General features: G+C 28.9%; 3 protein-coding genes across 3 annotated transcripts; all 3 read right to left on the bottom strand.

The window, feature by feature from the left end:
* Window positions 1-464: 464 nt before the first annotated feature.
* Window positions 465-11,786, bottom strand: LOC122515364 (cytochrome P450 4C1-like). Its single transcript, XM_043632680.1, has 13 exons — window positions 11,570-11,786; window positions 3,459-3,617; window positions 3,162-3,271; window positions 2,731-2,821; window positions 2,472-2,663; window positions 2,288-2,381; window positions 2,116-2,218; window positions 1,942-2,035; window positions 1,549-1,664; window positions 1,403-1,471; window positions 985-1,150; window positions 705-884; window positions 465-625 (listed from the first exon to the last, which is right to left on the bottom strand). The coding sequence occupies exons 1-13, from the start codon at window positions 11,784-11,786 to the stop codon at window positions 465-467; spliced, it is 1,752 nt and encodes a 583-aa protein (XP_043488615.1).
* Window positions 11,787-13,079: 1,293 nt separating this feature from the next.
* LOC122515363 (coagulation factor IX-like) lies at window positions 13,080-15,537 on the bottom strand. The gene is made up of 4 exons (XM_043632679.1): window positions 15,219-15,537; window positions 14,320-14,615; window positions 13,904-14,219; window positions 13,080-13,824 (listed from the first exon to the last, which is right to left on the bottom strand). The coding sequence occupies exons 1-4, from the start codon at window positions 15,535-15,537 to the stop codon at window positions 13,595-13,597; spliced, it is 1,161 nt and encodes a 386-aa protein (XP_043488614.1). The 3' UTR covers window positions 13,080-13,594.
* A 582-nt stretch (window positions 15,538-16,119) lies between these two features.
* On the bottom strand, window positions 16,120-19,499 carry LOC122515362 (limulus clotting factor C-like). The gene is made up of 6 exons (XM_043632678.1): window positions 19,457-19,499; window positions 18,322-18,576; window positions 17,540-17,832; window positions 17,104-17,422; window positions 16,501-17,028; window positions 16,120-16,382 (listed from the first exon to the last, which is right to left on the bottom strand). The coding sequence occupies exons 1-6, from the start codon at window positions 19,497-19,499 to the stop codon at window positions 16,120-16,122; spliced, it is 1,701 nt and encodes a 566-aa protein (XP_043488613.1).
* Window positions 19,500-23,799: the final 4,300 nt, after the last annotated feature.

Below are 23,799 nucleotides of genomic sequence, written 5' to 3'. Positions count from 1 at the left end.
TCTATTTTTGCGTTTGATGATTTGTGTGTAATTATAACAATGAATTGAATATCGACAATCCGAACGGTCGTTTATGCGAATATAGAATGAGTCACGGAGGTACGTAATTTAGCTATAATGGGGGACAAAAGTATTTGTACAGTAAGTATGTGAAAAGAAAAAGATCTTTATTTTCTACATTAATAATTGTAATACAATATATATGTTTGCATGTTATGTAATAACATTAATAGTAAGTAATATAAATAAACATAAGTTAATTATAGTATTTTATAACTTACAAGATTTGAGTATTCATCAAATGATGAAATTTCACCGGGACATAAATATTCGTACATCGTTAGTTATTAATATAAATGTAATTGTTAGTATTTCATAATATTTCTGCTTTTCTATGAAATAAATTGTCTGCAGCTGTATTTGAATTGATTTTATCTTGTAAAGCATAATATCTATAAAAATATTTATCTAATAGGTATAAATTTGACTCGAAGTGATTTAAGCGAATTCAGAGTAATATCTGCTGAAAATGTAACGTCATCTAGTTCATCCACTGGTTCCAATTCAAAATTGTACAGCGTAGAAGCTACTATGAGTTTAAGCTCAAACATTGCAAATTTTTGACCTACGGTATAAAGCATACTAGAATAAAAGAAAAAACAATTTTAAAGATTTTTTTTCTCGTTTTTGCATAAGACATTTACCAATACAGTTTCTCGGTCCGGCACTAAATGGAATGTAGGAGTAGGGATGTCGCCCTTTAATATTTTCCGGTAAAAATCTATCCGGATCGAAAACATTTGGATTTGGCCAATATTCTGGATTTCTGTGCACGCTGTAAATATTCACCTCACAGATAGTACCAGGTGGAATTAAATAATGTTCTGCAAAATTAATACGATTACATAATGAATAAAATAATGAATCAATGATACACAAGTTTGATATTAAAGTATACATATACATATGGAAATATTTTCATACTCAATTGCATATCATGAAAAATTTGCCGAAATATTATATGAACGCTTGGATACAAACGAAGAGATTCTTTTAAACATCTTTCCAAATATGTAAGCTTTTGAATAGACGACATCGTCAATTTATAACCTTCTTGCGTAAACGTGTTAATTTCGTGTCTTATTTTTTCCTACAAATACATACATCATTAATTATCCATTATATTATGTGCAAATAAAATCGCAAAAGGAAAATTACTTATTTCAGTTTTAAGAATTTTTATTTGAAAATTCGAATAAAGTTGATGTTATTAATTATTAGGATTGGCAAGAAGTGATCAGAAATTGGTGTAACGATCTATATAATGATAAATTATAGGGTAATGCGTAAAAAATAATTAATTTTAAATGTTTTTTATTATTTTTTAAACTGATAACATTACCTGGACGTCTTTGTGCTTAGCAAAAAGACTCAAAGCAAAACACAATGCACTGGCAGTAGTATCGTGACCCTAGAAAAAATGTTATTTCATAAAATATTTTGTTAATTTTTTTTTTATTCGAGATAAATACATTTATAATAACCTACTTCAAACATGAAAGTATCGACTTCTTCTCGAATTCCTTCCTCATCTATACGATTATTTTTCCAAGATTCTGCTATAAGAAGATCTAGCATAGAAAGTCTTTTCTGGGATTGCAAATCTGTGATAGAAAAAATTCGATTGGCAATTCTATTGTGTGTGAGATTAAATTTCATTATTATTTAAAACAATTTGAAAACTCTTTATCAAACAGTATTGATTTTATTTTATGTATGTGCCATTTCTGACCTGTTAAATGAAGTATCGTTTTAAATATTAGGAAATGTATTATTTTTGTTAATTTAAATTATTAAATTATAATTTTAAATATTAGGAAATGTATTATTTTTGTTAATTTAAATTATTTATTTTATTTTTATATTTATTCATTTTCAAACCTTTATTAAAAACGTCGTCCTCGTCAAAATTCTCAAAGATTTGTAGATATTTCCCGTTGGTTTGTTCGTGGAAACGTTTTCTTTCTTCGATTATCTTCAATAAAAATAACAATTTCCAAAAATTAGATGATTTGCGTAAAACAGAAAGTTGAACAAATAGTGAGAGAAACATACGTTTCTTGAAAAACTGTGCAATGTTTTTAACACTTTGTTTTGTAGTCTACCATGCGATGAAAATGCAAATATAGTGTCGGAAATGTACCAAGGTCTTGGAAGTCTGATAAACAATAAATCACATTTTTCATTAGATTTGATTTTATTTCTTAACAAAAGATTAATTAATTACCTATACGCCACAATTCTGCCATAAGTATGAACGGCATTACGATATTTAGATTCCAGTTCGCCCTTTTCTTTCAATTGAATACCTAAAGCTGCTCCTACAAAGAAGCTCATGTAACGAATATTTGTTTTTTTTTAGAAAAAAAAAAATAAACATTTAAAGAAAATTATATATTTTATTCACTAACGACATATAGCGTTGAGAGTATATTTGCTGATAAATGTTTGTAAATTTTTTACAACAGATTTTCCATTCCCTTCATTTTTAAGGGATTCCACTAAACATTGTGATTCCTCATTTAAAATGTTAAAATAATGATTAAGAATATTGAAGTGAAATGCAGGTGTTAACATTTTTCTACGTATGTGCCATTTCTGACCTGTTAAATGAAGTATCGTTTTAAATATTAGGAAAATGTATTATTTTTGTTAATTTCAATTATTTACCGCCACTAGTTAATAATCCAGTAGAAAACCAAGGCATGAGATATTTGTAAATAAGTCCTTTTTCAATATGTTCATTGCTCTTCAATAATACCTTTCATAAAAATTAATATTTTGTCACTTTTATCAATTTATTTTGTATTACATAAATTGTTTTTGTATTATATCATTTTTGAATTTGTATTATTATTAAAATATTATATTAATAAATTATTATATATATTAGTATTATATTATTATAAAGTATATATTAAAATAATTTGAATTTTTTCGAGCTGGTTTATAAAGTCTTCGTCGATTATGCATTTTTTAATATGAAAGTAATTAAACACTTCTACCTTTTCTATACTTCAAATAGTTTAAAAGTGATTTACTTTGTGCACTTATTACATATAAATATACATTTGAAATATATACATTACATAATAATTTACCTCAATATCACTTGGATCAAGTAATACTACTGCTGAGAAAAAGAAGCTCCGTATTTTGTAAATTGGATAATATTTATTATTTATTGCCCATGTTGTCTCAAGTAAATGATCTATATATTATTGGTGATAAATTATTATTAAATGAAAATTTTATATATTTTATATATTTTATATATTTATTTATATTATATATTTATATTATTTTTATATATTTTATATATTTTATAAATTTTATACTGGGAAGGATCACAGTTTATTGGATAATTCCTAAAGAAATTGTATTTTCATATTTCTTACCATTATCAACTTGAAAATGATACAAATTTCCAATTATCGGATATTCATGTGGTCCTGGAATGAGACTTAAAAGTTTTCCCACTCTTCTATATCTTATATAGCAATGTAATAAAAATATAATTAAAATTGAACCCAACGAATAAACAAGCAACATTTTATCTGTGAAACAAGCAAAATTAGAGAAATTAATCCCTTTTCTAATGTAGCAAGAACAATTTTACGTACTAATTATTATTTTCAGGGTTAACAATTGTTTCAAACATTTACGTGCTCCTCAATGATCTATATAAAACACTATAATCGATGAAGTGATTGAAAATTAACACAAATTAAATTCTTTGATTATTCGTTTTCTTTTCATTTATTTATACATATACACGCGAGCTTATTTCGTACGATAAAAAAAAATGTCAGAGTTTTTTCTATTTTTTTTTCAGCTGACAAAAATTGAAGATCCTAATGTATTTATGATGCTGTCCCATTGTCCCAAAAATTCTTACGTTTTTGTTTATACATCTTGTGCATATTTGTTTTGTTTTGTTGCAAAACCCCTACTTTTTGTATATACTTATCTGATCAAATTAAGAAACCATAAAATCAATAAGTATTATATAATTATATAATTGAGCCGTTTATTTTGAAAGTGGCCTAACTCCATTTGTCAATTATTTCCAGTTACCCACAGTAACATGTACAGCTTCAAATTGTCTATCAATAAAGTATTTAAGATTTCTTATATTCCGAGTAAATACGGTAATTCTGGACACATAAGTTTTCAGAGTTAGTTGAATTACTGAACCGTTTATTTTAAAAGTGGCCTAACTCCATTAGGAGTAGAGATTTTGGTGTGGTAGAAATGGCATTAAAAAAAAATAATTTACTGTTTGTCCCCCAAGATTATTACAATATTATCAAAAAGTATCGGAAAGGTAATAACTTTATTGTACATGAAATGAGACAAGAAGATTTTGTATCAACAAAATTATTAGAAGACGCAATTTTTAAAAGGGTCAAGAATTCTAACGGAGAACCAATAAACTGGTTAAAAATATGTTGGATGCATTTTGTCAAAAATGAATAAGATTTTCTATAAGACATCAATGAATGAGAACGAAAATTTGAAAGTCCTGAATTTAATACCACGTCGGGGTAGACCAAGAAAGTTCGAAAATATTGTATTGACAGCACTGTATAAAAATATAAGACAAATTACAACCGAAAAATTCAAGGACATAATTGACTTATTACGATATATACCACCGGAACATCATGATTTCTTTAAATCCCTTTCACATACACAAAATGTAGATGAGTAGAAAATTGTTTTGTAATTTATGTTTGTAAAAATATTTTGAATCGCATAATTTATGTTTTTAAAGTGTTATAAAGGTATGTAAAATAAAATAAGTATTGTTTTTTCGCAATTTGAAGCATCTTAAATTATGTTGAATGGACTTCGGTTCCTTCAAATTTGATAACGAATCTGGTTGTTAATTTTGAAAGTGGTCTAACTCCATTCTTGGTAAGAAAACGCATATTATTCACTTAATAATTGCCATTATTTTAATAGGAACTGTAAATTTAACACTTTTAGATACACTTAAGCAACATAACTCATTGTTATTCTTTACGTATATTTTTAATTGCATTGAAAGGCAAACCTTTAAATATCTCAATTTAAGGTTAAATGGAGTTAGGCCATTTTCAAAATAAACGGCTCAATTATATAATTATATAATTATTCTATAATAATAATTATTATATAATTATTCATATGTATTACAAAACATTAATTTTATTAATTTTTGTTTATTGGACTTGATCACATTGGCTTCTGAACGATTCATGTATTGATACCTGGTTGTATTACGATATACAAATATAATAATAATTATTCCCTGGTAGAAACGTATTTGCTAAAAACATAATTGTCGAATAAAAGTATAAAAAGTTCTATATTAACAAATCTATGATTTTTCTATGATAAAATTTCATAGAATTTTATCTATCTCTTAAAAGCTAAGTATTTGACAATAAGTAAATCTGATTAATTTGTATAACGAGAGAAGATAACGAAATTGAGTTACACGTGTATCCAAAGGTTATTTCTCTTACCAATTAGATATCGATAGAAGAATTAATGCGCATCAAAAGAGATTACTTTATCTACGTATTAGATAAATAATATAAAATATATATATATAAATATACATTTTGTGTGTATTTATTGGAATATTAATGAGAATGAAGAATGAATGTATGAAAGGAGTAGAATGAAAAGAGTTGAATGAATCAATGAGTGAACGAAACAAATACACATCATGTAAAAAATCATCAATCTGTATCAGTACATGAATTAAGGAAGGTAAGTAGATTTAAAAATCAAGATAACATATAAACGATATGCGAGTATGTGTGCATAGATTATTTCAAACGATTATTGTGGGGGAGGGGGCAGAACCTCGACCCCACGAAGCACTCGATTTTGAACCGTCCAATTTATAAACGGTTCATAGTACTAAAAAATAACAAAAATAAAGAAAAAGAATTAAACAAACAATTTTAGAGAAAATTTCTGTTACGAGTAGATATTTATTTTATGGATATAAATTTAACGCGAAGATATTGAGACCAGTTAAGTGTAACCGATGTTTCTATTTTTAATGTTATTAAGTTCATTTATTGCAGAAATGGTCAACATGTTTTTAAAAAAAAAAAAAACCCGCGTAAGAAAATGAAATTATAAATCTGCAAACTGATTTAATCTTACATGTCAAACAAATGAACACATTGCGAACGGATGTTAATCGTTAGCGGCCATTGTAGTGATATTACGCAGTTGTTTTCTATCTATATACTTATGTGAATCAGCTTTTTTATATTTACAGTTAATAAAAACTAAACAACGTATTTACTTTTTAATTACCATACTGAAAATTCATTATCATTATCTTTGTTCAGATATACAACAAATAATGAACGCGTTGGTTTGAATCGTGCAAACGCAGACTTTCCATTAATTATATTATAAGAAAAAAAGATTTCATTTGTATTTTTTCTATATGGCTCTACTTTTTAATTAATAATTATTAATAAATCATCATGTTTGTTTAATACCCTCTTCTTCATTGTAATCTATTAATACACAAGATACATGCTTGAATATATCAAATGACAAGATTTTAATTTAATAAGATCGTGACAAATTGAAAAAAAAAATCTAACGCAAATAAAATAAAATTAGCCATCTCTGATCTATTGATTCTAAAATTAAAAAGCTGACATTGTCAGCAATTGTAAATCTTTGCCCTATGAAAACAAAGATATTAAGCAATTATTATATGGTTTCTTCTCAATTCCTTACAGCAACACTTACCGATTTTGTAAGAATGGGAATTGTGGATAGTTGAACACAGAAGCGAAAATACGTCGCGTTTAATAAAAAAAAAAATGATGTATATTCTGTAAATGAAATAAAGTAACAAATGACAACAGGCACGAATTACACTGGAGCTTACTACTTTACAAGTAAGTCCTATTTGTTCAAATCATACTGACTCTTTTCAACTGGTTACAGTATATATGTTACAATCAATATATATATTCCGAGCATTGTATAGATTGTCCGGGACATTTTATAGGATGCCATTAAGAGATTTGGCAATGTATACAATACTCGTAATAATACGCTGATAATAACAAATACTAAACAAGACACGTCAATTTACACAAATAAACGTTCCCACTCCTTGCGAAAAGATTGTAATCTCCTTAGTTGCCATTATCTTAACAACTTCGTTGTTTACATAATCTTCAATAACTCAATAAGAAAGCTATTTATTGAATTCTACAATCTTGTCATTTGGACAATTAATCAACTCGATTAATCGTATATCATAATGATCCTAATAAAATAGTGCATTAGTAGTGCATTATGATTGTTGACAAACGCTACTGATTGTCAGTATACATATATGCCCATAATTATGAAAGTGGTCTAAGTCAAAATTAAAAAAACTGGTGTGTGTACTTGTGTACACACGTAAGAAGTTATACTTCTTTGGCGTACCAAAATGAATATAACCTCAATAATCTCAAAAATAACTTCAAAAAAAATTATAATAATTAGTATTATTAAAAACTATAATTTTTCTTGTTACTTTTTAATTTTCCTTGTTTATTTTTTAATTAATGTTATTATTATTATTTTATTATTATTATTATTATTAATATTATTATTATTATTATTAATTTTCTTTTTACATAGAATATAGTTGATAAAGAAACCTGTTCCCCCACTCCCTGCTCGATGATCGATAATATTCGCTAATGTAAGCAGATTATTTTTCTTTTGTTATTATATTTTTATTCATTTATTTATTTATTTAATCTTATAAATATATATAGCGTGACCAGGTAAAAAGGGGAAGGATTGAAAGTATGAGAAAATAAGCTACAAATTATTATTTTTTATTAAGTTAACAAAAAAAAGAAAGGAAACATATTTTCAATCGTTCGATATACAGTAAGACCTCTTTTTGTGTGGTCCTTTTTTATACGATTTTATTTTTGTGCGATTTGTTTTGTGCGATTTATTTTTATGCGGTATCTAAATCTCAGCAGCGTTGCTACCAGTTTTATGTTTTCTTTCAATGTACATATACATGTGTGGACGAACTGATTACATGGTCTCCTTGACGACGATGTATTCGGACTTCGCGACGCTGTTCATCTGATTTAAACAATCTCCTAACAATTATTTAATTTGATTGAAAGCATTTTCACATCTATATTTCGCAAATAATTGATGTATTTTCTAAGTGCGACTTTTTTTATGCGGTCCCTATCCACCGCACAAAAAGAGGTTTTACTGTATATCGTACAAAGTTGTTTATAATATGTAAGTATTTATAAAATTACCGAATATTTTTTTGTACGATTTCTTTTATGCGGTCCCTATCCACCGCAAAAAAAGAGGTTTTACTGTATTAAATATATAAGAAAGAATAAAAAAAAAAAACATCAAAATATAGATATTAGTCCACACTAAATATAAGGGAGATATATCGAATTACTTAATGCGTCAACGGCCATAGCGCGGTGATAGAAAAATATAAAAAGAGAAATATCGGTTTCTTGTCTCACTCGCACTCGTATACAGAACGCTCAACTGTCGATGGCCAGGACAAAAAATACTCTCGGTTTCTTCTCTCACTCGCACTTGCATTCAAGACCGAGAGTCCCGAAGATTGCCGAAGATCCTTCGTTTATGTTTAGTACACACGGACGCTCGCACGCACACTAGCCCGCTCGCGTGTAAAAACCGACTGAGAGGCGGGACTTGCTTCCCCACTCTTACAATTACTTTTACCACTCTTTCTCGCTTATTTTTGCAAATACGAAGATAAACCTTAGAACATTTTTTTAGTATTTTTCAATTCTCTACAACTTTTGTTTGAAACTTTTTTCGATTAAATGCCTAGATTCTAAGATAAGGCTATTTTTTACGTTTTTTTTATGACGCTGAAGTCAAACTGCAAAAAAAAATAGCACCATTCGATTCAGCGTCGTCAAATTACCCTTATATCAAGTTTGCAGCACTATGGAAAAAATTAAGGCATTCTGGCAAAATTTCATTGGGCTAAAGAAGAGAAGACAACTAACTTCATGCCATAAATTTATACACATATCACATGAACTCGGTCACCTCACACACAACATTAACACACTATAATTGAACAGTAAATTCAATACTTTTCCGATAAAATACGAAATTTCGTGTTATATACATCTATGTTAAACTAATTTATCGAATCAGAAGTGGAAAAATTGTAAAAATTAATGGTTGTAATAGAAAAATTAAGGCTTTTTCTATTTCTTTCTCTTCTTATTTCTTCAAAAAACTGCTATTAAAAATTAGTTTTAAAATTTTTATAATTACGTAATAAATTAAAAAATTTTTTTCATACTCTTATAACACTACATAAACTTTCTCTATTAATTCGATAAATTCCTACCATCAATTTCTAATAAAAAATATATTTATAAAAACGATGTTTTAAGATAATTATAAAAAAAGAATCTTCTTTTCGATTAAATGGTAATTCGGACGATCGCTCTACCGTTTGAGCTACCTAGGAACTAGGCTTAAAATATTTACAATCTAATTACAACCTTACATGGTAAGATAATATATAGATATGTTCAATAGACTATTTAATTTAATAATTAGGAAGGTATTAAATTATTATTATATATTATATGTCAATATTACATATAATTCGGAAATTTCATTAATAGATGGAATTTTCTAATATTTCTCTGAAAAAGGTTGTTATTTGTTGGTATTTTGCGGAAGACTGACAATTGAAACTATTACTATTATACATAAGCTAACTCTAGTAATCAACAATTAAAATCCAGTACCCTGCACAAAATTACCAACAATATTAAATAATCCTCATACTATTTCATACCTAAATATATCTTACCCTATTCGGAGGAGAAGGGTAATAAATACTAAATATAAATAATAAATAAATAAATAATAAATAAATTCTAGTAATCATATTAAATCCAGTATCCTGCAGAAAACAAATTATATTAAATAACCCTTATTATTATGTTCTTACCTAAATTATTTCTACCCTTGTTCGGAAGGGGAATAAAAACAAGGGTTATAATAATTAGGTAAAATGACTATCTGTTTTAATTTGAGAACAATCGTTCCCAGGCCAGGATTTGAACCCGGAACCTCTCGCTTTCCGATCGAACGCTCTACCACTTGAGCTACGAAGTCCTCAATTACATGTTGTTAAATACGTGTATATGTGTTATGCTCAATATATCACTACAAACTTTGTATATGTTGCCTGGAAAATACTAAATCGTGCAAAACATATTATAAATTGCCCAGCAAATCTATAGAATGCCTTAAGTGTTTTTTTCATGCTATTATATTTGCTTCAGTAATCTGAGTTTAGGACTTGGAAAGTGTGGGGGAGGGGCGGTTTGCGGAAAAGTTTAAGTAATGTATTTTTAAGCCCGTGTAAGTGAAACAAACCATGGAAATTTAAGAAATTATTACCCAATATCCTTTATATGTTTCGTTCAATCTTCAAAATGTTCTTCAGCGAGGTGTGTTTAAAGCACTTGGGAAAGAGTAGAAAGAAATCTCGAACTTAAATAGCGTCGGTTTGTCGTTTACGCTTTTTTTTAACGTCCGACTATAAGATCTTAATCGTTAAGGGGAGCAGAATACTTTGCTACTTTGATAGTCGACAAAACAAGACATTGAAATTGCCATATTTAAAATAAAATGAAATATTTATTCGACTGATTCGACTGATGCGTGTAATGAATATGATGTAATTGTTTCGTGGATTTTTACATAGAACCGAAAAGACAGATGAACGTTCGTCATCCCTTCCCCTGGATAACTGTCCAATGACAGCAAAGTCAGCCCACTCAACACATCGACGCAGCAAGCTAATATTTTTAGCAAACAAAATATGAAATACGTATCGATCCAGCTTGAAAAGACGATCTTAATCTTTGCGTTTTTGTTTAACTTTGTTTTTGCTGCTTCCAGCATTCAGAAATCTTACAAGATTAATTCTTTACGCTATTACGCAACAAATATTAAGCTGAAAAACGGGTAGTCCCTTTTTAGCTTGAATTTTGTAGCAATTCCAGAGTGACTGATCGATCATATTAAGTTTTTTAATATTCTTGTTTTTGGAAACATAGTTTATTTATTTTATTTTATGTAATAATATTTTATTGACCCTAGAGCCTAGGCTCCCTAAAGGCCATTAATTACAGTATAGTACAATGTAATGTATAGATAATACAAAACGGAAATGAAAATTATGTAATTATTATTAAACTTATCATTATATTAGTAGTAACGCACAGTAAGTAGATAAATGTAAAAAGAAAATAGTAAATAATAAATAAAAGTATAATGGTTCTATAATAGTAGTATAGTAGTATTGGTTCAAAGCAATAAACATATGGTTAAAAAAAAAAAAAAAAAACAAAAATTAAATTAAATTAAATCGTAAGTCACAAAACACGCTGAATATCTCTATCAATAAAGTAGGTATAACATCTTAATCTGAATTCTTTATAGTCACTTAGAGCTACGATATCTTCCGGTAGTTGATTCCACATACGAACAGCAGTAACCAAAAATGATTTGTCATAAGTCCTGGTTCTTGCATAAGGTAAACTTAATACATCCAATTGCCTGACAGCACGACCACGAACAGAAGTAAGGATACTAAAGTTCGTTCTTAATATTTTGTCGTGCTGAAGACGCAACATTTTGTATACTATGCAAGCCATTAAGAAGTCACGTCGATCTTGTAAAGTAAACCATCCTAAAACTCTTCTAAACGGAGTAATATGCTGATATCGTTGCAAACGAAAGATAAAGCAAAAAAAGATAAAGCGAAAGAAAAAAATAGTTGTCATCCATACATGGATAACGTGGTGTTAAACGTGTTAAGACCGTATCTCGCGGACCGATTATGAAATTAAAGCAATTATGTAATAATCTTCTAATTATTTAAAAAACTTTGATATAAAAATTATCGAGCAAATAAATGAAATAAACATTAAATAGTGTAATTCGATTTAAAACAAGTAATAAATTTTCTTCTATTTTAAAAAGAATAAATTTAATAAATCTTATAACTGATTATTTAATTTTAATACTGAACATACCATGGCTATAATTTGTTAAGATGTGGTAATCTGTAAAAATCCTGTAATTTGTAAAAGATTCAGTGAAAACGCATAAAATGTATATTTTTTATTTCTAAATTAAAGATGATATATTTTTTACTATTCAAATGGCTGAAATCTCATTTTATATGAAAATATATGTTTTACTTAAAGCGGCCATTTAACCACTCACGGTAGGAATAAGTATATATTAAATTTTAGCTTGTTTACTATATACTAAATAGACAATTAAGTCTTTTATGAACAAGGAGATTTTATTTGGAATGAAATATAGAAAGGATAATATAATATTCAACAAATTTCACAGATAAATATAATATATTCTTTGCTTTTTCCAAAATTTGAAATATCTATTTTTTAGGCATAAACTTTAAAAACATTTTTCAAATAAATTCAACACTACGTCTGTTATGAAATTTGGAAAATATAATTGTATATTTAAAAGCATTAGCTTTTAAACGAAACATTCAATTTAAACATGTATAAGTATAAGGTTTATAATTAATTATTTGAATAATGTTTATTTAAAAATATAATTTGATGGGATTAAATTGTAACTATCTATAACTCTCCAAATTATATTAATAATTAATCGTCATGTTTTATGATAGTTTTAACATCTTAATTCCTAATAAGATTATGTTTTACAACGTCGTACTTAATAACTTAACTCTTTGTTATTTGCCGTCCTTTTTAAAGGAATCTTTCGTAATACTTCTTCACGCAAAACACACACTCTCTATAATTTATTAAAACAGTGCAATTACAAATGCATCTCTCTTGTCCTTCCGTTTCCTATACATACGTACAATCCCCTTTATGGTCTTTCGTCAATTCTTTGTACAGTCTTTCTTCTGAACTTTTCCTTTCTTTTTCATCCGCACTTCGCACCCTCACGAGGAACAACGAATCCTGTGACCGACCTGTCTACGGTCCCGTACTCCATAAACACGCATGCACACGTATTCATACATCCTCTTGCAGTCATACTCGTACCATATCACAACGCGACAAAAGAAAAACTAACATTTCCTTTGCTTTCCTTATAAGAAAATCGTTTCTAGTTATTTCCGAAAATATAGATACCCAGACTCCTTATACTAACCGCACTCCGTAATCTACGTCTTAAGTTTCACACATAAATATTTATAATTTGACTGACATTTGTCGTGAGCATAGAAATAGAATCTATATAATATTAACTGTATGTCACTTAAAAAACGACTATTATTTCATATAATAAATGCTTTTGTATTGTTTTTATATTCAGTATTAAACTGATTCAATTCGTTCAGAATAAAATGCCTAGCATTCTGAAAACCCTATTACGATGTTTTCGTGATAAGATAATAATCTGTCAATTCTCAGTATTAACTGATACTTCTTTAGTGTTTAATGTACAATTCAGTCGGCTCTATTTTATAAATAATGTCTCGTATCCAGGATAAATAGTAAGAAATGCGTGTATAAAGAGAATAAGAATGAGTATCACAAAGTACTGTACCTGCCTCTAACATTGCACTAGTTCCAATACTGAGAATACCTCTTAAAAACCATAATTCTCCATCTTTAGATACAAATCCCCCTCCACTATCACCATTGCAGACAGATGTTCCTAAAATAAATGTATTAATCATTTCATATCTCTTTTGAACATGTTACATTCTACGTACTGATTTTTATCTACTACCAACCATTTGTATAGCCCGCACAATATTTGTCACTCGTTATATACTGCTCATATATAACAGAATTGTTTATAGCTTTGCATTGTATATCAGACACGTAGGGTAATTTTGTTAATTGGAGACGAGGGCTGGATGACCCAGAGGCAGTAAAACCAAATCCTACAACAACTCCAAGTCCAGACTCAATAAAAGTACCATCTAAACATGCTGGTATTAACGTACGTGCAAATACAAATGGTACTTCAATTTCTAAGAGAGCTATGTCATAAGCATAATTCCCTAATAAGCCCAAATAATTACAATGAACATAAATATATTTTACCTGAAAATAATATATCATACACTTGACAATAAATAAATTACATAATTTATTTTGAAGATTTAAATTATTAAGCATTAGATAGACTATTTCTTTTTCATACCCTAGCTTTTTTGACGAAACGTAGATCATGCTGTTCATAATCATAATCACGATCTTTATTTCCAGTTGCTACGTAATATTTGCTAGGGTCATTTACTCTTCTATTATTTTCATCGAAAACACAATGAGCAGCGGTGACAAGAAAATTCTCTGTTATAATTGTTGCTCCACAAATAAATTCTTTTGGTCCATTTAATCGTTTCGTCTCATACAAGGTAGCATGCCAAGGGACAAAATTAGCATTGATTCCATTTACAATTAACGGTGTAGCGTTTTGAGTTGGCATATATCCACATACTAGAATATGTATTAAAAGTAAAATTATTGTGTTTAATATTTGCGCACAAATAAAGACAAATGTACAAAAATATATTAAAGTAATATAAATATTCCAAAATATCGTAGTGTAAATTATTTTTATTATAATAAAGTGTTTAAGAAAGGATAAATAATAGTCCCTACCTCAAGTAAGAAAAAAGTTTTAAGATAAAGTTCAAAATTTTAGGTATGTAATTATTTAATTTAAACTTATTAAAGATAATTTTACTATGTTAAAGTTAAAGCAATATTTATCGATAGAACGATATGATATTAGAAAACTCATTTTGAATGAAAAATTAACCCTCTATGGGCCGAATTTTTGTTTTAAATCCAAAAAAATTGGTGGAACAAAAAATCAGCAATTATAAACCTATATATGCAAATGAGAACAAAAAATTTCGGTTCAAACAATTTTATTGCAGTAATTACACTATGTGACTTTCAAGTCACAGCGGCCTATAATGTTTGAAACCGTGTCTATGAAAACTTAAGCGTGGAATGCCACAAAACAGTTTGCACTTGGCGTTAAACATAAATGGACATTGCATTTGGAACATTTAATTTTTGGAACTCCTTTACATCCGGGATTTTTACAACGTCCTCTGTTATCCGAAAAAATTGGCCAATGTGCTACTTCATCCTTTCGCACGTCTTCTACAGGTAGTATTGAATTTGATCTCCTTTTTCTTTTATTTTGCAATTGTTTATATACTTCGCTTGAAGCAAGACGCGCTCTTTTCTTTTGGGTTCCTTTGCGTTCCTGACATAAACAAGATGCAATTTCGGTTTTGAATGTCAATAAACTATACTGACGGCTGGGGCTTACAGAATGCGATATGCAATCTCGCTTATATAAGAGCCAAGCATTGACCACCGCTAAATCTAACAAATGAAACATAATGCGGTGGTACCATTTCTTTGATCGAATTTTTATTCGATAGAATGCTATCAATGAATCAACTAAATCTACACCACCCATGTGTTGATTGTATATTTTTACTATATAACGGAAGAAAGCATAACCTTATTATAAATGTACCGAAATCTGCCATGATGGCCCACTGTTACTTCAAAGTTACAAAACTTTATTATAAAAAAAATGACAAACTGAAAATTGAAATGCAAACAAATAGGTTGTTACTGATATACGTACCCAGAGCTATTATGTGCACTTTTTTTTCTTTCGTAATCACTATTAGAATTTCAAATAATATCAATTCAATCAAAATGTTTCGCTTATACGTACTCCGGACAGTTTGCACAGCATTTACTTTGTTATTTCAGACTGAAGAAGCTAGCAACGGTCATAAATATTGATACTGGTTGTCATGACAACGTTAAAGAATTAAGATTTATGCGACATTTTACAACAAAAGGCATAATTATTTGGTAAAATATCAATAAATTGAAATGTGACCTGAAAGTTACACGGGCCCATAGAGGGTTAAGATTGTTATTTCTATCAGAAAAAATTATAATGTCATATTGTCTTCCCGAATTGAACATTAAAAGCTTGCAGACCTGGAATGCATTTTATAGGATCTGGTGACCATTGACCTTTATCGTTACATCTAACTTGATCTCTTTGTACTGATAGGAAAGTCGAACATTGCTTATATCCAATTCTGCAACTTATTTTAGCTACTGTTCCAGGTTGAATGGCAGACTCGCAAGAAGTCCATTCGCCGTTATATGTACAATCAGCAGATATTGATGCAGAAACCAAAGAATCACAATGTATTTCTAAAATAATAGATACAGTTGCTTCGAAAGTAATTTAAAGTAATACAGAAAACATAATATACACATGGCAATATTGAAGTAACCTTTGTAATAAGAATATTCAAAATAAGAATCTTACCAATACAGATTGGAATATTTATCCATTTTCCGTTTAAACTACAAAATACGTCACGGGAACCATTTATTTTGTATCCATGATAACAACTATAAATCAAATGGGACCCAGCGGGTAATTCTACACCCTCCTGCACATCACAGTCTTTTTGTGACTGGCACTGTGACTCGTGTAATTGACGAATACCATTCGCTGGCTGAGGAGGTACCGCGCAAACAATTGGTCTTGTGATGCATGAGGAAGATTTGGTTGTAGTATTTTGTGGATTTGATATAAATATGACAGGTGTTTCTGAGGTCTTTCTTGTTACAGTTGTAACACGAGACGAGGAAAGTAGTTTAGATATTTCTATTTGTAAAATTGTAGCTCGGATCCAGCCTATATAGCTGGATATACGCGTGAAAAGAGAGTATGAAGAGCGACAACTACCGCATAATTTTTTGAAATAGTTAAAATGGATTCCTATTAGATACCACACATTATTTTTTTTAGCCATTAGTCCACTTCCGTCCATACCCTTGTAGATTATTGCTAAAATACAGATATTAATTACATCTTATCAATTACATTTTTCATTTCGTATATCGGTTTGGATTTGTTACCAACCATGTAGAGAGTAAGCGCAAAATTTATCCATTGTCTTGTACCTTTCTAATTCAATGGAATTATCGGAAAGTTTGCATTGATCAAATGGAACATAAGCATAAAATTGATGCCCCATATAATTCCCATTGTGAAATTTAGAAATGGGTATAAAATTATCTGGGAGAAAGTATTCTCCAGAATCAGTAAATGAATAATCAAAACAAGACGGTAATAACCAAGTTGAGAATACAAATGGAGTTTCGATTTCCAAAATGGCAATATCTGCAGTAAAATTTCCTTCCATTCCTAAATATTCGCTATTAATGTAAATATTCTTCACCTGAAAAATAATATATTAATAACTTTATTATTATCAGTTTATTCATAATGCATAGACTATTTTAAACAATTATTATTTAATTTAATATTATAGCGAATTCTTTTAGATATTGCATACTCTAGACTTTATAAGATATTGCAGGTCATACAGAGCAGTATCATAGTCACGATAAATTTTTCCAACAGCTACATAATATTTATTTGGATTATTTGTCTGTCGGTCCACTTTGTCGTAGATGCAATGCGCTGCGGTAAGAAGTAAGTTTTCATTTATAATTGTTGCTCCGCAAATGAAATCCGTCCATCCGTCTGTATTTTGTTTATATAAAAGAGCACTCCATAAATTACAGTACTCGGTATTATTTTCGCCGTTTACAAAAATTCGATTTGAATTTGGACATATATGACATTCTAAAAAATTGATTAAAATAGAAATTATTATGCTTAATTCGAAAAAATGTTACAAATTTTATATTTCACTGCTATTACTTCTCAACGATACTCTAATATATAATACTTATTGTTAGTGTAATATAATATTTCCAAAAAGCAATTTACAATTGTCAACCTTAAGAATCAGACGATTAATGCGATTAACTAAAAATTGTTTCAATCGATAAATTAATTAATATTTACAAAATTATAAGAGAGAAAAAAAGCAGGCTAAATTTAACTATAGCGACTAGTAATGAATTAAAATTGAGTAAATATGTAGCAATTAATAGTGCAGATTATATGAAAATAAAGCTAACGTTAAAAATCTTGCTCCTATGATTTACGAAAATATTCTGATTATGTATTAAAATAAAATTTTACTATATAAAGAATATTTAATAAAAAATATAAATAATTAGGAAAAAAAATATTTTGTCAAAATAAAGTTTAAATTTTAATTGTTACCTCTACAAACTGGAATATTCTCCCAATTTCCATCCAATTGACATGTTGCAATACTGGAACCCCAAATTAGGTAGCCCGGATTACATTCGTATTTCAATGAAGATTTAAAAGGTAATAATATACCTTCGTGTACTTCACTTAGTGTAAAACTTTCAAAATTAAGTAATTTCCAACTACCATTATCTGGCTGGGGAGGCGCTATGCAAGTATTTTCTTTCTCTGCACTACTTAAAGGTTGTACGAATGTTAAGAAAGCTAAAAAATGAAATCAATTGATTAACTATTTTATCATTTATTAAGTAAGCTTTATTGGAAAAGAACTATACAGTGCAATAGGAAAAAACTGGTAATAAATAAATAATTTTTAACTCTCTAACAGAAAATAACGAGTTACGCCAGCATACATATTCTATGCTAAATTCAATTTTGACGGGAGACGTATTAATTGTTTTTGAAAATAAATTTTTAAGAGTTTTTGGCATCGCTGATTATGAATCTGATATTATTCAAAGACCAAGGTACTGTACAAGCAAATTTCATTGAAAAATAATCGGGAAGATAAATATAAGGGTTCTTGTAGGATCGGTAGTGACCATAGAATATTAACCCGTGTTAGATATGCGCGCTTTACTCCTAAAGCGCTAATGTTTACGCCCTCACCCCTCGTACTCGTATTTCCTACGTCCTGCAGAGTCACTAGAAAAGACACTCGACCTATTCTTCCACTGGACATCTACGACGACACATCTACGACGACTAACAATGAGAACCACTAAAGAATAGATAAAGAAACCGATAAAGAAAACGAAGAGTATAAGCAATCTTTATCCTTTCATGAAGGTTATCACCGCGAAAGAGGCAAACACATCAGAGAGCGAGTAAGAGAAGTGTAAAAGCGATCTTTACACTTCTATGGATTAGCGATAGATTATTTCGTTATTGAATCCTCATACAAAAAAGTTTGCGAGAGAAAAGTCACGTGTCTAATCTTTGGGTTTATTCAACTCCTTATTATATCTAATTTATCAACCAGAGTTTTTATGCCGCAAGGCTTTTTCCTCACGAGTTAATAAAGTATTACACTTTGTATTGGCTCAATCAAGTGTTTTATTTCTTATCATATTGTAACCCTTACTTTTCCTCATCATGAGTTTATTGTATTCACCAGAGATCTCCATGTTGCAGAAATCTGCGTAAATACAGTTCTAGCAGCGGTTTCTTAGTTCTTATATTTTGATATATTTTGTCATAGTAAGTGACGTCCCGAACAATATTTAGTTAACAGATTTTAAATATCCTAGTATGTTTTGGTACTAGTTATGCTTTGGTCTAGTTTGACCAAAAAACTACCCCCACTCGTCCCTTTCAGCAAAGTTACTGCGTTATGTGACGTAAATTACTTTTTACAAGTCGTAGGCCGTTTCTCTAGTCTAATGGGTTTTGAAAACTATTTCTCCTACTTACTTTCATTACTATCATATTAATTCTTTTCTACTCTCGGGATGATAATTTTCAAATCAGCTTGTATATTGGCACGTAAAAGTTCACAATCACTGTATACAATTAATCTTGTCATGATACTTATGAGTACTTTCTATCTTCGTGAAAATAAATAATATTATTTTCCAAGTTCACTGACTTTTAATAATCATACGTTAATCCGATTTTCTATTTCTTGTAACGAAAGGCATCGTATGTGCGTGCAATAAATTATTTATGAATCCATTATTGTTCTATAAATATCATATTTCTTTTATTTAATAAAAATACTAATTATTTTGATGTTAGGAATCTAAATTATTTTCTGCTTATGTCAACTCCGACGCAACATTTGTCAAATTCAGTTTATTATTGGATTTTATTTAAAAAAATTAACATTTACATATATATACAACGAACGTAAGATATATCAGTAAAATTTTCAGCATACATTAAAGATTAAAGTTTTTTCAGAAGATAATTTTTTACTCGGAATTTCCGAAATTTGATAACTCTATTTAAAACTGCTTGTACATGTCAATAATAACGTTATCGCTTATTTTGATATACAGTAAAACCTCATACGGTAAGCCGATGAATTATAAATTGATTTCCACGAAAAATATTTTTTAAGATTTTTGTATTCTGATTGAAGCCTTTTCTATCAAACTCCTGCACTACATATTTAATTTTTTTTAATATTCTGGAAAAGCTAATTCGATTTATTGTTTTAAAAAACTTACATCATTAAAGACATCTACTCTTATCATTTTAAATAGAACAAAAAATCAAGTTTATATAAATTTAGTGTTTATAAAAATCTTTCAAAATATAAAATAATATAAGGTAATTATATTACTTACAGCCAAATGCAATAAAAAATAAACACTTTCTATCTGTGATTGCCATAATGATTGAAAGAAAAATACAGAAAATAAACTCATATTGTCTGGCAACAAGTAGAATTTACCACTGCTCGCACGTCGATCGAGTAGAATACTATGCAACAATTTCATATGTTTGCTCTCTACTATATACGCGATATCAAAAAACGCGACCTATAAGTCTCGTGATAAAAATTATAAGATAAAAGAATTTGAGAAAAAAACAAATGTGAAAGAAGTATAATTCAATGTCATAGTAGAGATTTGTTTAAGGGGTTATACGCAGTTGCGAGGCTCGAAAAAGACGTATTTTCATGAATTTTTTCTAGAAACAGTTTTTATTTCTCAAAAAAAATTGTTGGTAATTCAAATAGAGTGAACTTTTGAGAATACAATAGCGCGTCGATTCTGTAAAAATATTAATCTGCACTGCTCCTGTAGATGATTTCCTGAACGTCCTCTAAAAAAAGACGTTTGGCGGTGATCTCCATTTTGGCGGTTTGGATTATCCGAAATTAAAAACTATGGTGGATTCTTTTAAGGGATAGATTAATGCAGGTATTAACGAGAGGAATTTTAAAAATTTTGATTTTTGACAAAATGGCGTCTATTTGAAAAAAAGTGTGTTTTTTGACTAAAATTTTCGTTCTAAATTGTTAAAAAAAAATAGTAATAAATTTTTTAAAATTTTTTCCTGATAGTTAATACCTGAGGAATATATCTAAGAAGATTGTGTAAAAATTTGAAACTGATCGGTTAAGCCGCTTTTGCAAAATCGAGATCACCGACTTTGAAAATACCGTTTTGAGAAAAACGCGTTTAAAGTTTCAAAGAGACGTTTACACATAGTTAAAAATTTTTGTTTGCAGCTTACATAAAGTGAAGAATATTTGTCGGATCGATTTGAAATTTTCAGAGAATATACTTAAATATATGTACATTCCGAAAATGCAAAAAAAAAAATCGATTTTTTGAAAATCCTAACTGCGTATAACCCCTTAATTCAAGCAGCACTGGGCACGGTTAGTACTTGGATGGGGTGAACCGCTTTTAGGAATACCGTGTGCCGTTGACGCCAAGACTCAGCCTAGTTAACATCTAGAACTGTTCCCAAGCCCAGATAAAAAGAAGAAGGTTCGTGGATGAGGCTAGCAACCTACCCTTGGTAAAAACAATAAATCGCTCATAGAAATAGCAATAAAAAAAGCTATTATAACAGGACAAAGTCCTAATAAAAAGAAGAAGAATTAACTAATATTAAAAATAATTATTTCGTACTCACTTTGAATTCCTTTCAAGCTTCCTAAAAGACATTATATTCCGTTTGACGTAAAACTGTGTCGTAATTTCCTCTTCTTTTTATTTTTTTCGATGCTTATGCTATCAAACTGATGTTACAATTGTTACGTGAAAAACGCGAAATTCTCGTTTAGCATAAAATTTGGTCGATTAAAGTTTTGTCTTACGCTGAAGACAGAGATAACCGTAAGAATACAGAAGAATTTTATATTTATGGTAAGTAAAAGTCTTATTAAGAAATACGTTAAGAAGATTCCCCAATAAACACAAGAATAAGAATAAGTAAATATAAGAGTATTCTCATATGTTATAGGAGAAAGGGAGTGGAAGAGGGGAAGGATTTTAGCGCAAATGGTGGGCGTTTGAAGGATTCCTAAAGAGAATAGAATCCGATCTGCTGACCCACCCCCCCCTTCAGTGCCACGTTTAAAGAACAACAATTTTCTTCTGCCTTACAGCAAATATACAAATTTATGTGGGAATTTAAAAAAAAAAACAAAAATTAGTACATAAGTAAAACAGTGTTTTCAAAAAATTGACGCATTTATATGACATTTATTGGAACGCTGGGCCGAATGCTGTCTATGATCTACGAGTTAGTCTGATTTGCCTTACGATATAAAATCCACGAATATAAGATTAGGTCTTAGCATATTTTTTTACGGTTTTAAAATGTTTATAAATTATTTTATATATAATTATTGTGACTATAAAAATCGATAATACGTTTTTAATTTATTGAAAAAAACTTTGCCGAAATTATTTACTCTTGATCTCCGAACATCCGTTAACTTGATAGGTAAACAAAAATATCCATTTTAAAAAATTATACGCATAAGTAATAAAGTTTTTCTTTCAAATTACCAAGGAAATGTTAACAAAAATATTAACGGTATACGGCAGTCATATTTATTGCGCACATATTTTACAAACATACTGAATCTTGTACGTGCATTTTTCGCACACACTATCTTTTTACAATACATACAAGAATTATTGCTTCTGTTTTTCTTACAGTAGCCAACTTATCAACTTTTTCACACTTCTGATATCGAAAGTGATAGAAAGAAAACGTCTGATCCTTGACAAATATTCTCCTTATCTTCTGGAGCTAATTCTTTAGCTAAAATAAATATAAATTCTTTTCTGGATATTTTCGATCCGGTACAGTATTGATATAATATACAAATTAATTTTTCTTATTTATTGTATATTATTTAATTTATAATTCGTAACTTTATTACTTGCGTAATAATGTTGATTTCTTAATAAAATTTATATCGTTAGCTAACGATGAATTCAAACTTCCTATAATAAAAATGCATTTTCTTTTTTAATTACATTTCCTATAAAATTATTATAAAATACTCTTGAAAAAATAAAAAAAAAAATTTATTAAGCTTACTTGACAATAACGAGAAAAAGAAATAAGAAAGCAAAGAAAAAGAAGGAAAAGAAAAAGAACGAAGAGAAAAAGAAACAAATGAAAGGTAAACATACTTGTTAGCGCTGTCAAAATAAGATATAGGTATCGTCAAAATTTACATGCCGTAAATTTGAAATCGCTTTGCCGTGCATCGTAAATATCGGCAAACTTCGTGGTGTCGATTTTTTCCATGTCGCTCGTCAAAATTTTACTCTCATCACATTTTCCCAAACGCGCTAAAAGAAGTATAACTTCCAAAAAAAGTGAACAATCGGGGGAATATAAATCACTTTTTTTGCATTATCGCAGCTCAATAAAGATAAGGGATCGAAAGATTTTACGAAAAAAAGCAAATATATTAGGTGTACAAATAAGTTTCCGCCGTTTTTT

The sequence above is a fragment of the Polistes fuscatus genome, unplaced genomic scaffold, assembly GCF_010416935.1.
Source record: "Polistes fuscatus isolate 324 unplaced genomic scaffold, CU_Pfus_HIC Scaffold17, whole genome shotgun sequence".
In the NCBI taxonomy this organism is placed as follows: Eukaryota; Metazoa; Arthropoda; class Insecta; order Hymenoptera; family Vespidae; genus Polistes; species Polistes fuscatus.
Note: the sequence above shows the minus strand (reverse complement) of the source record. Positions and strands in the feature narration are given on the sequence as shown.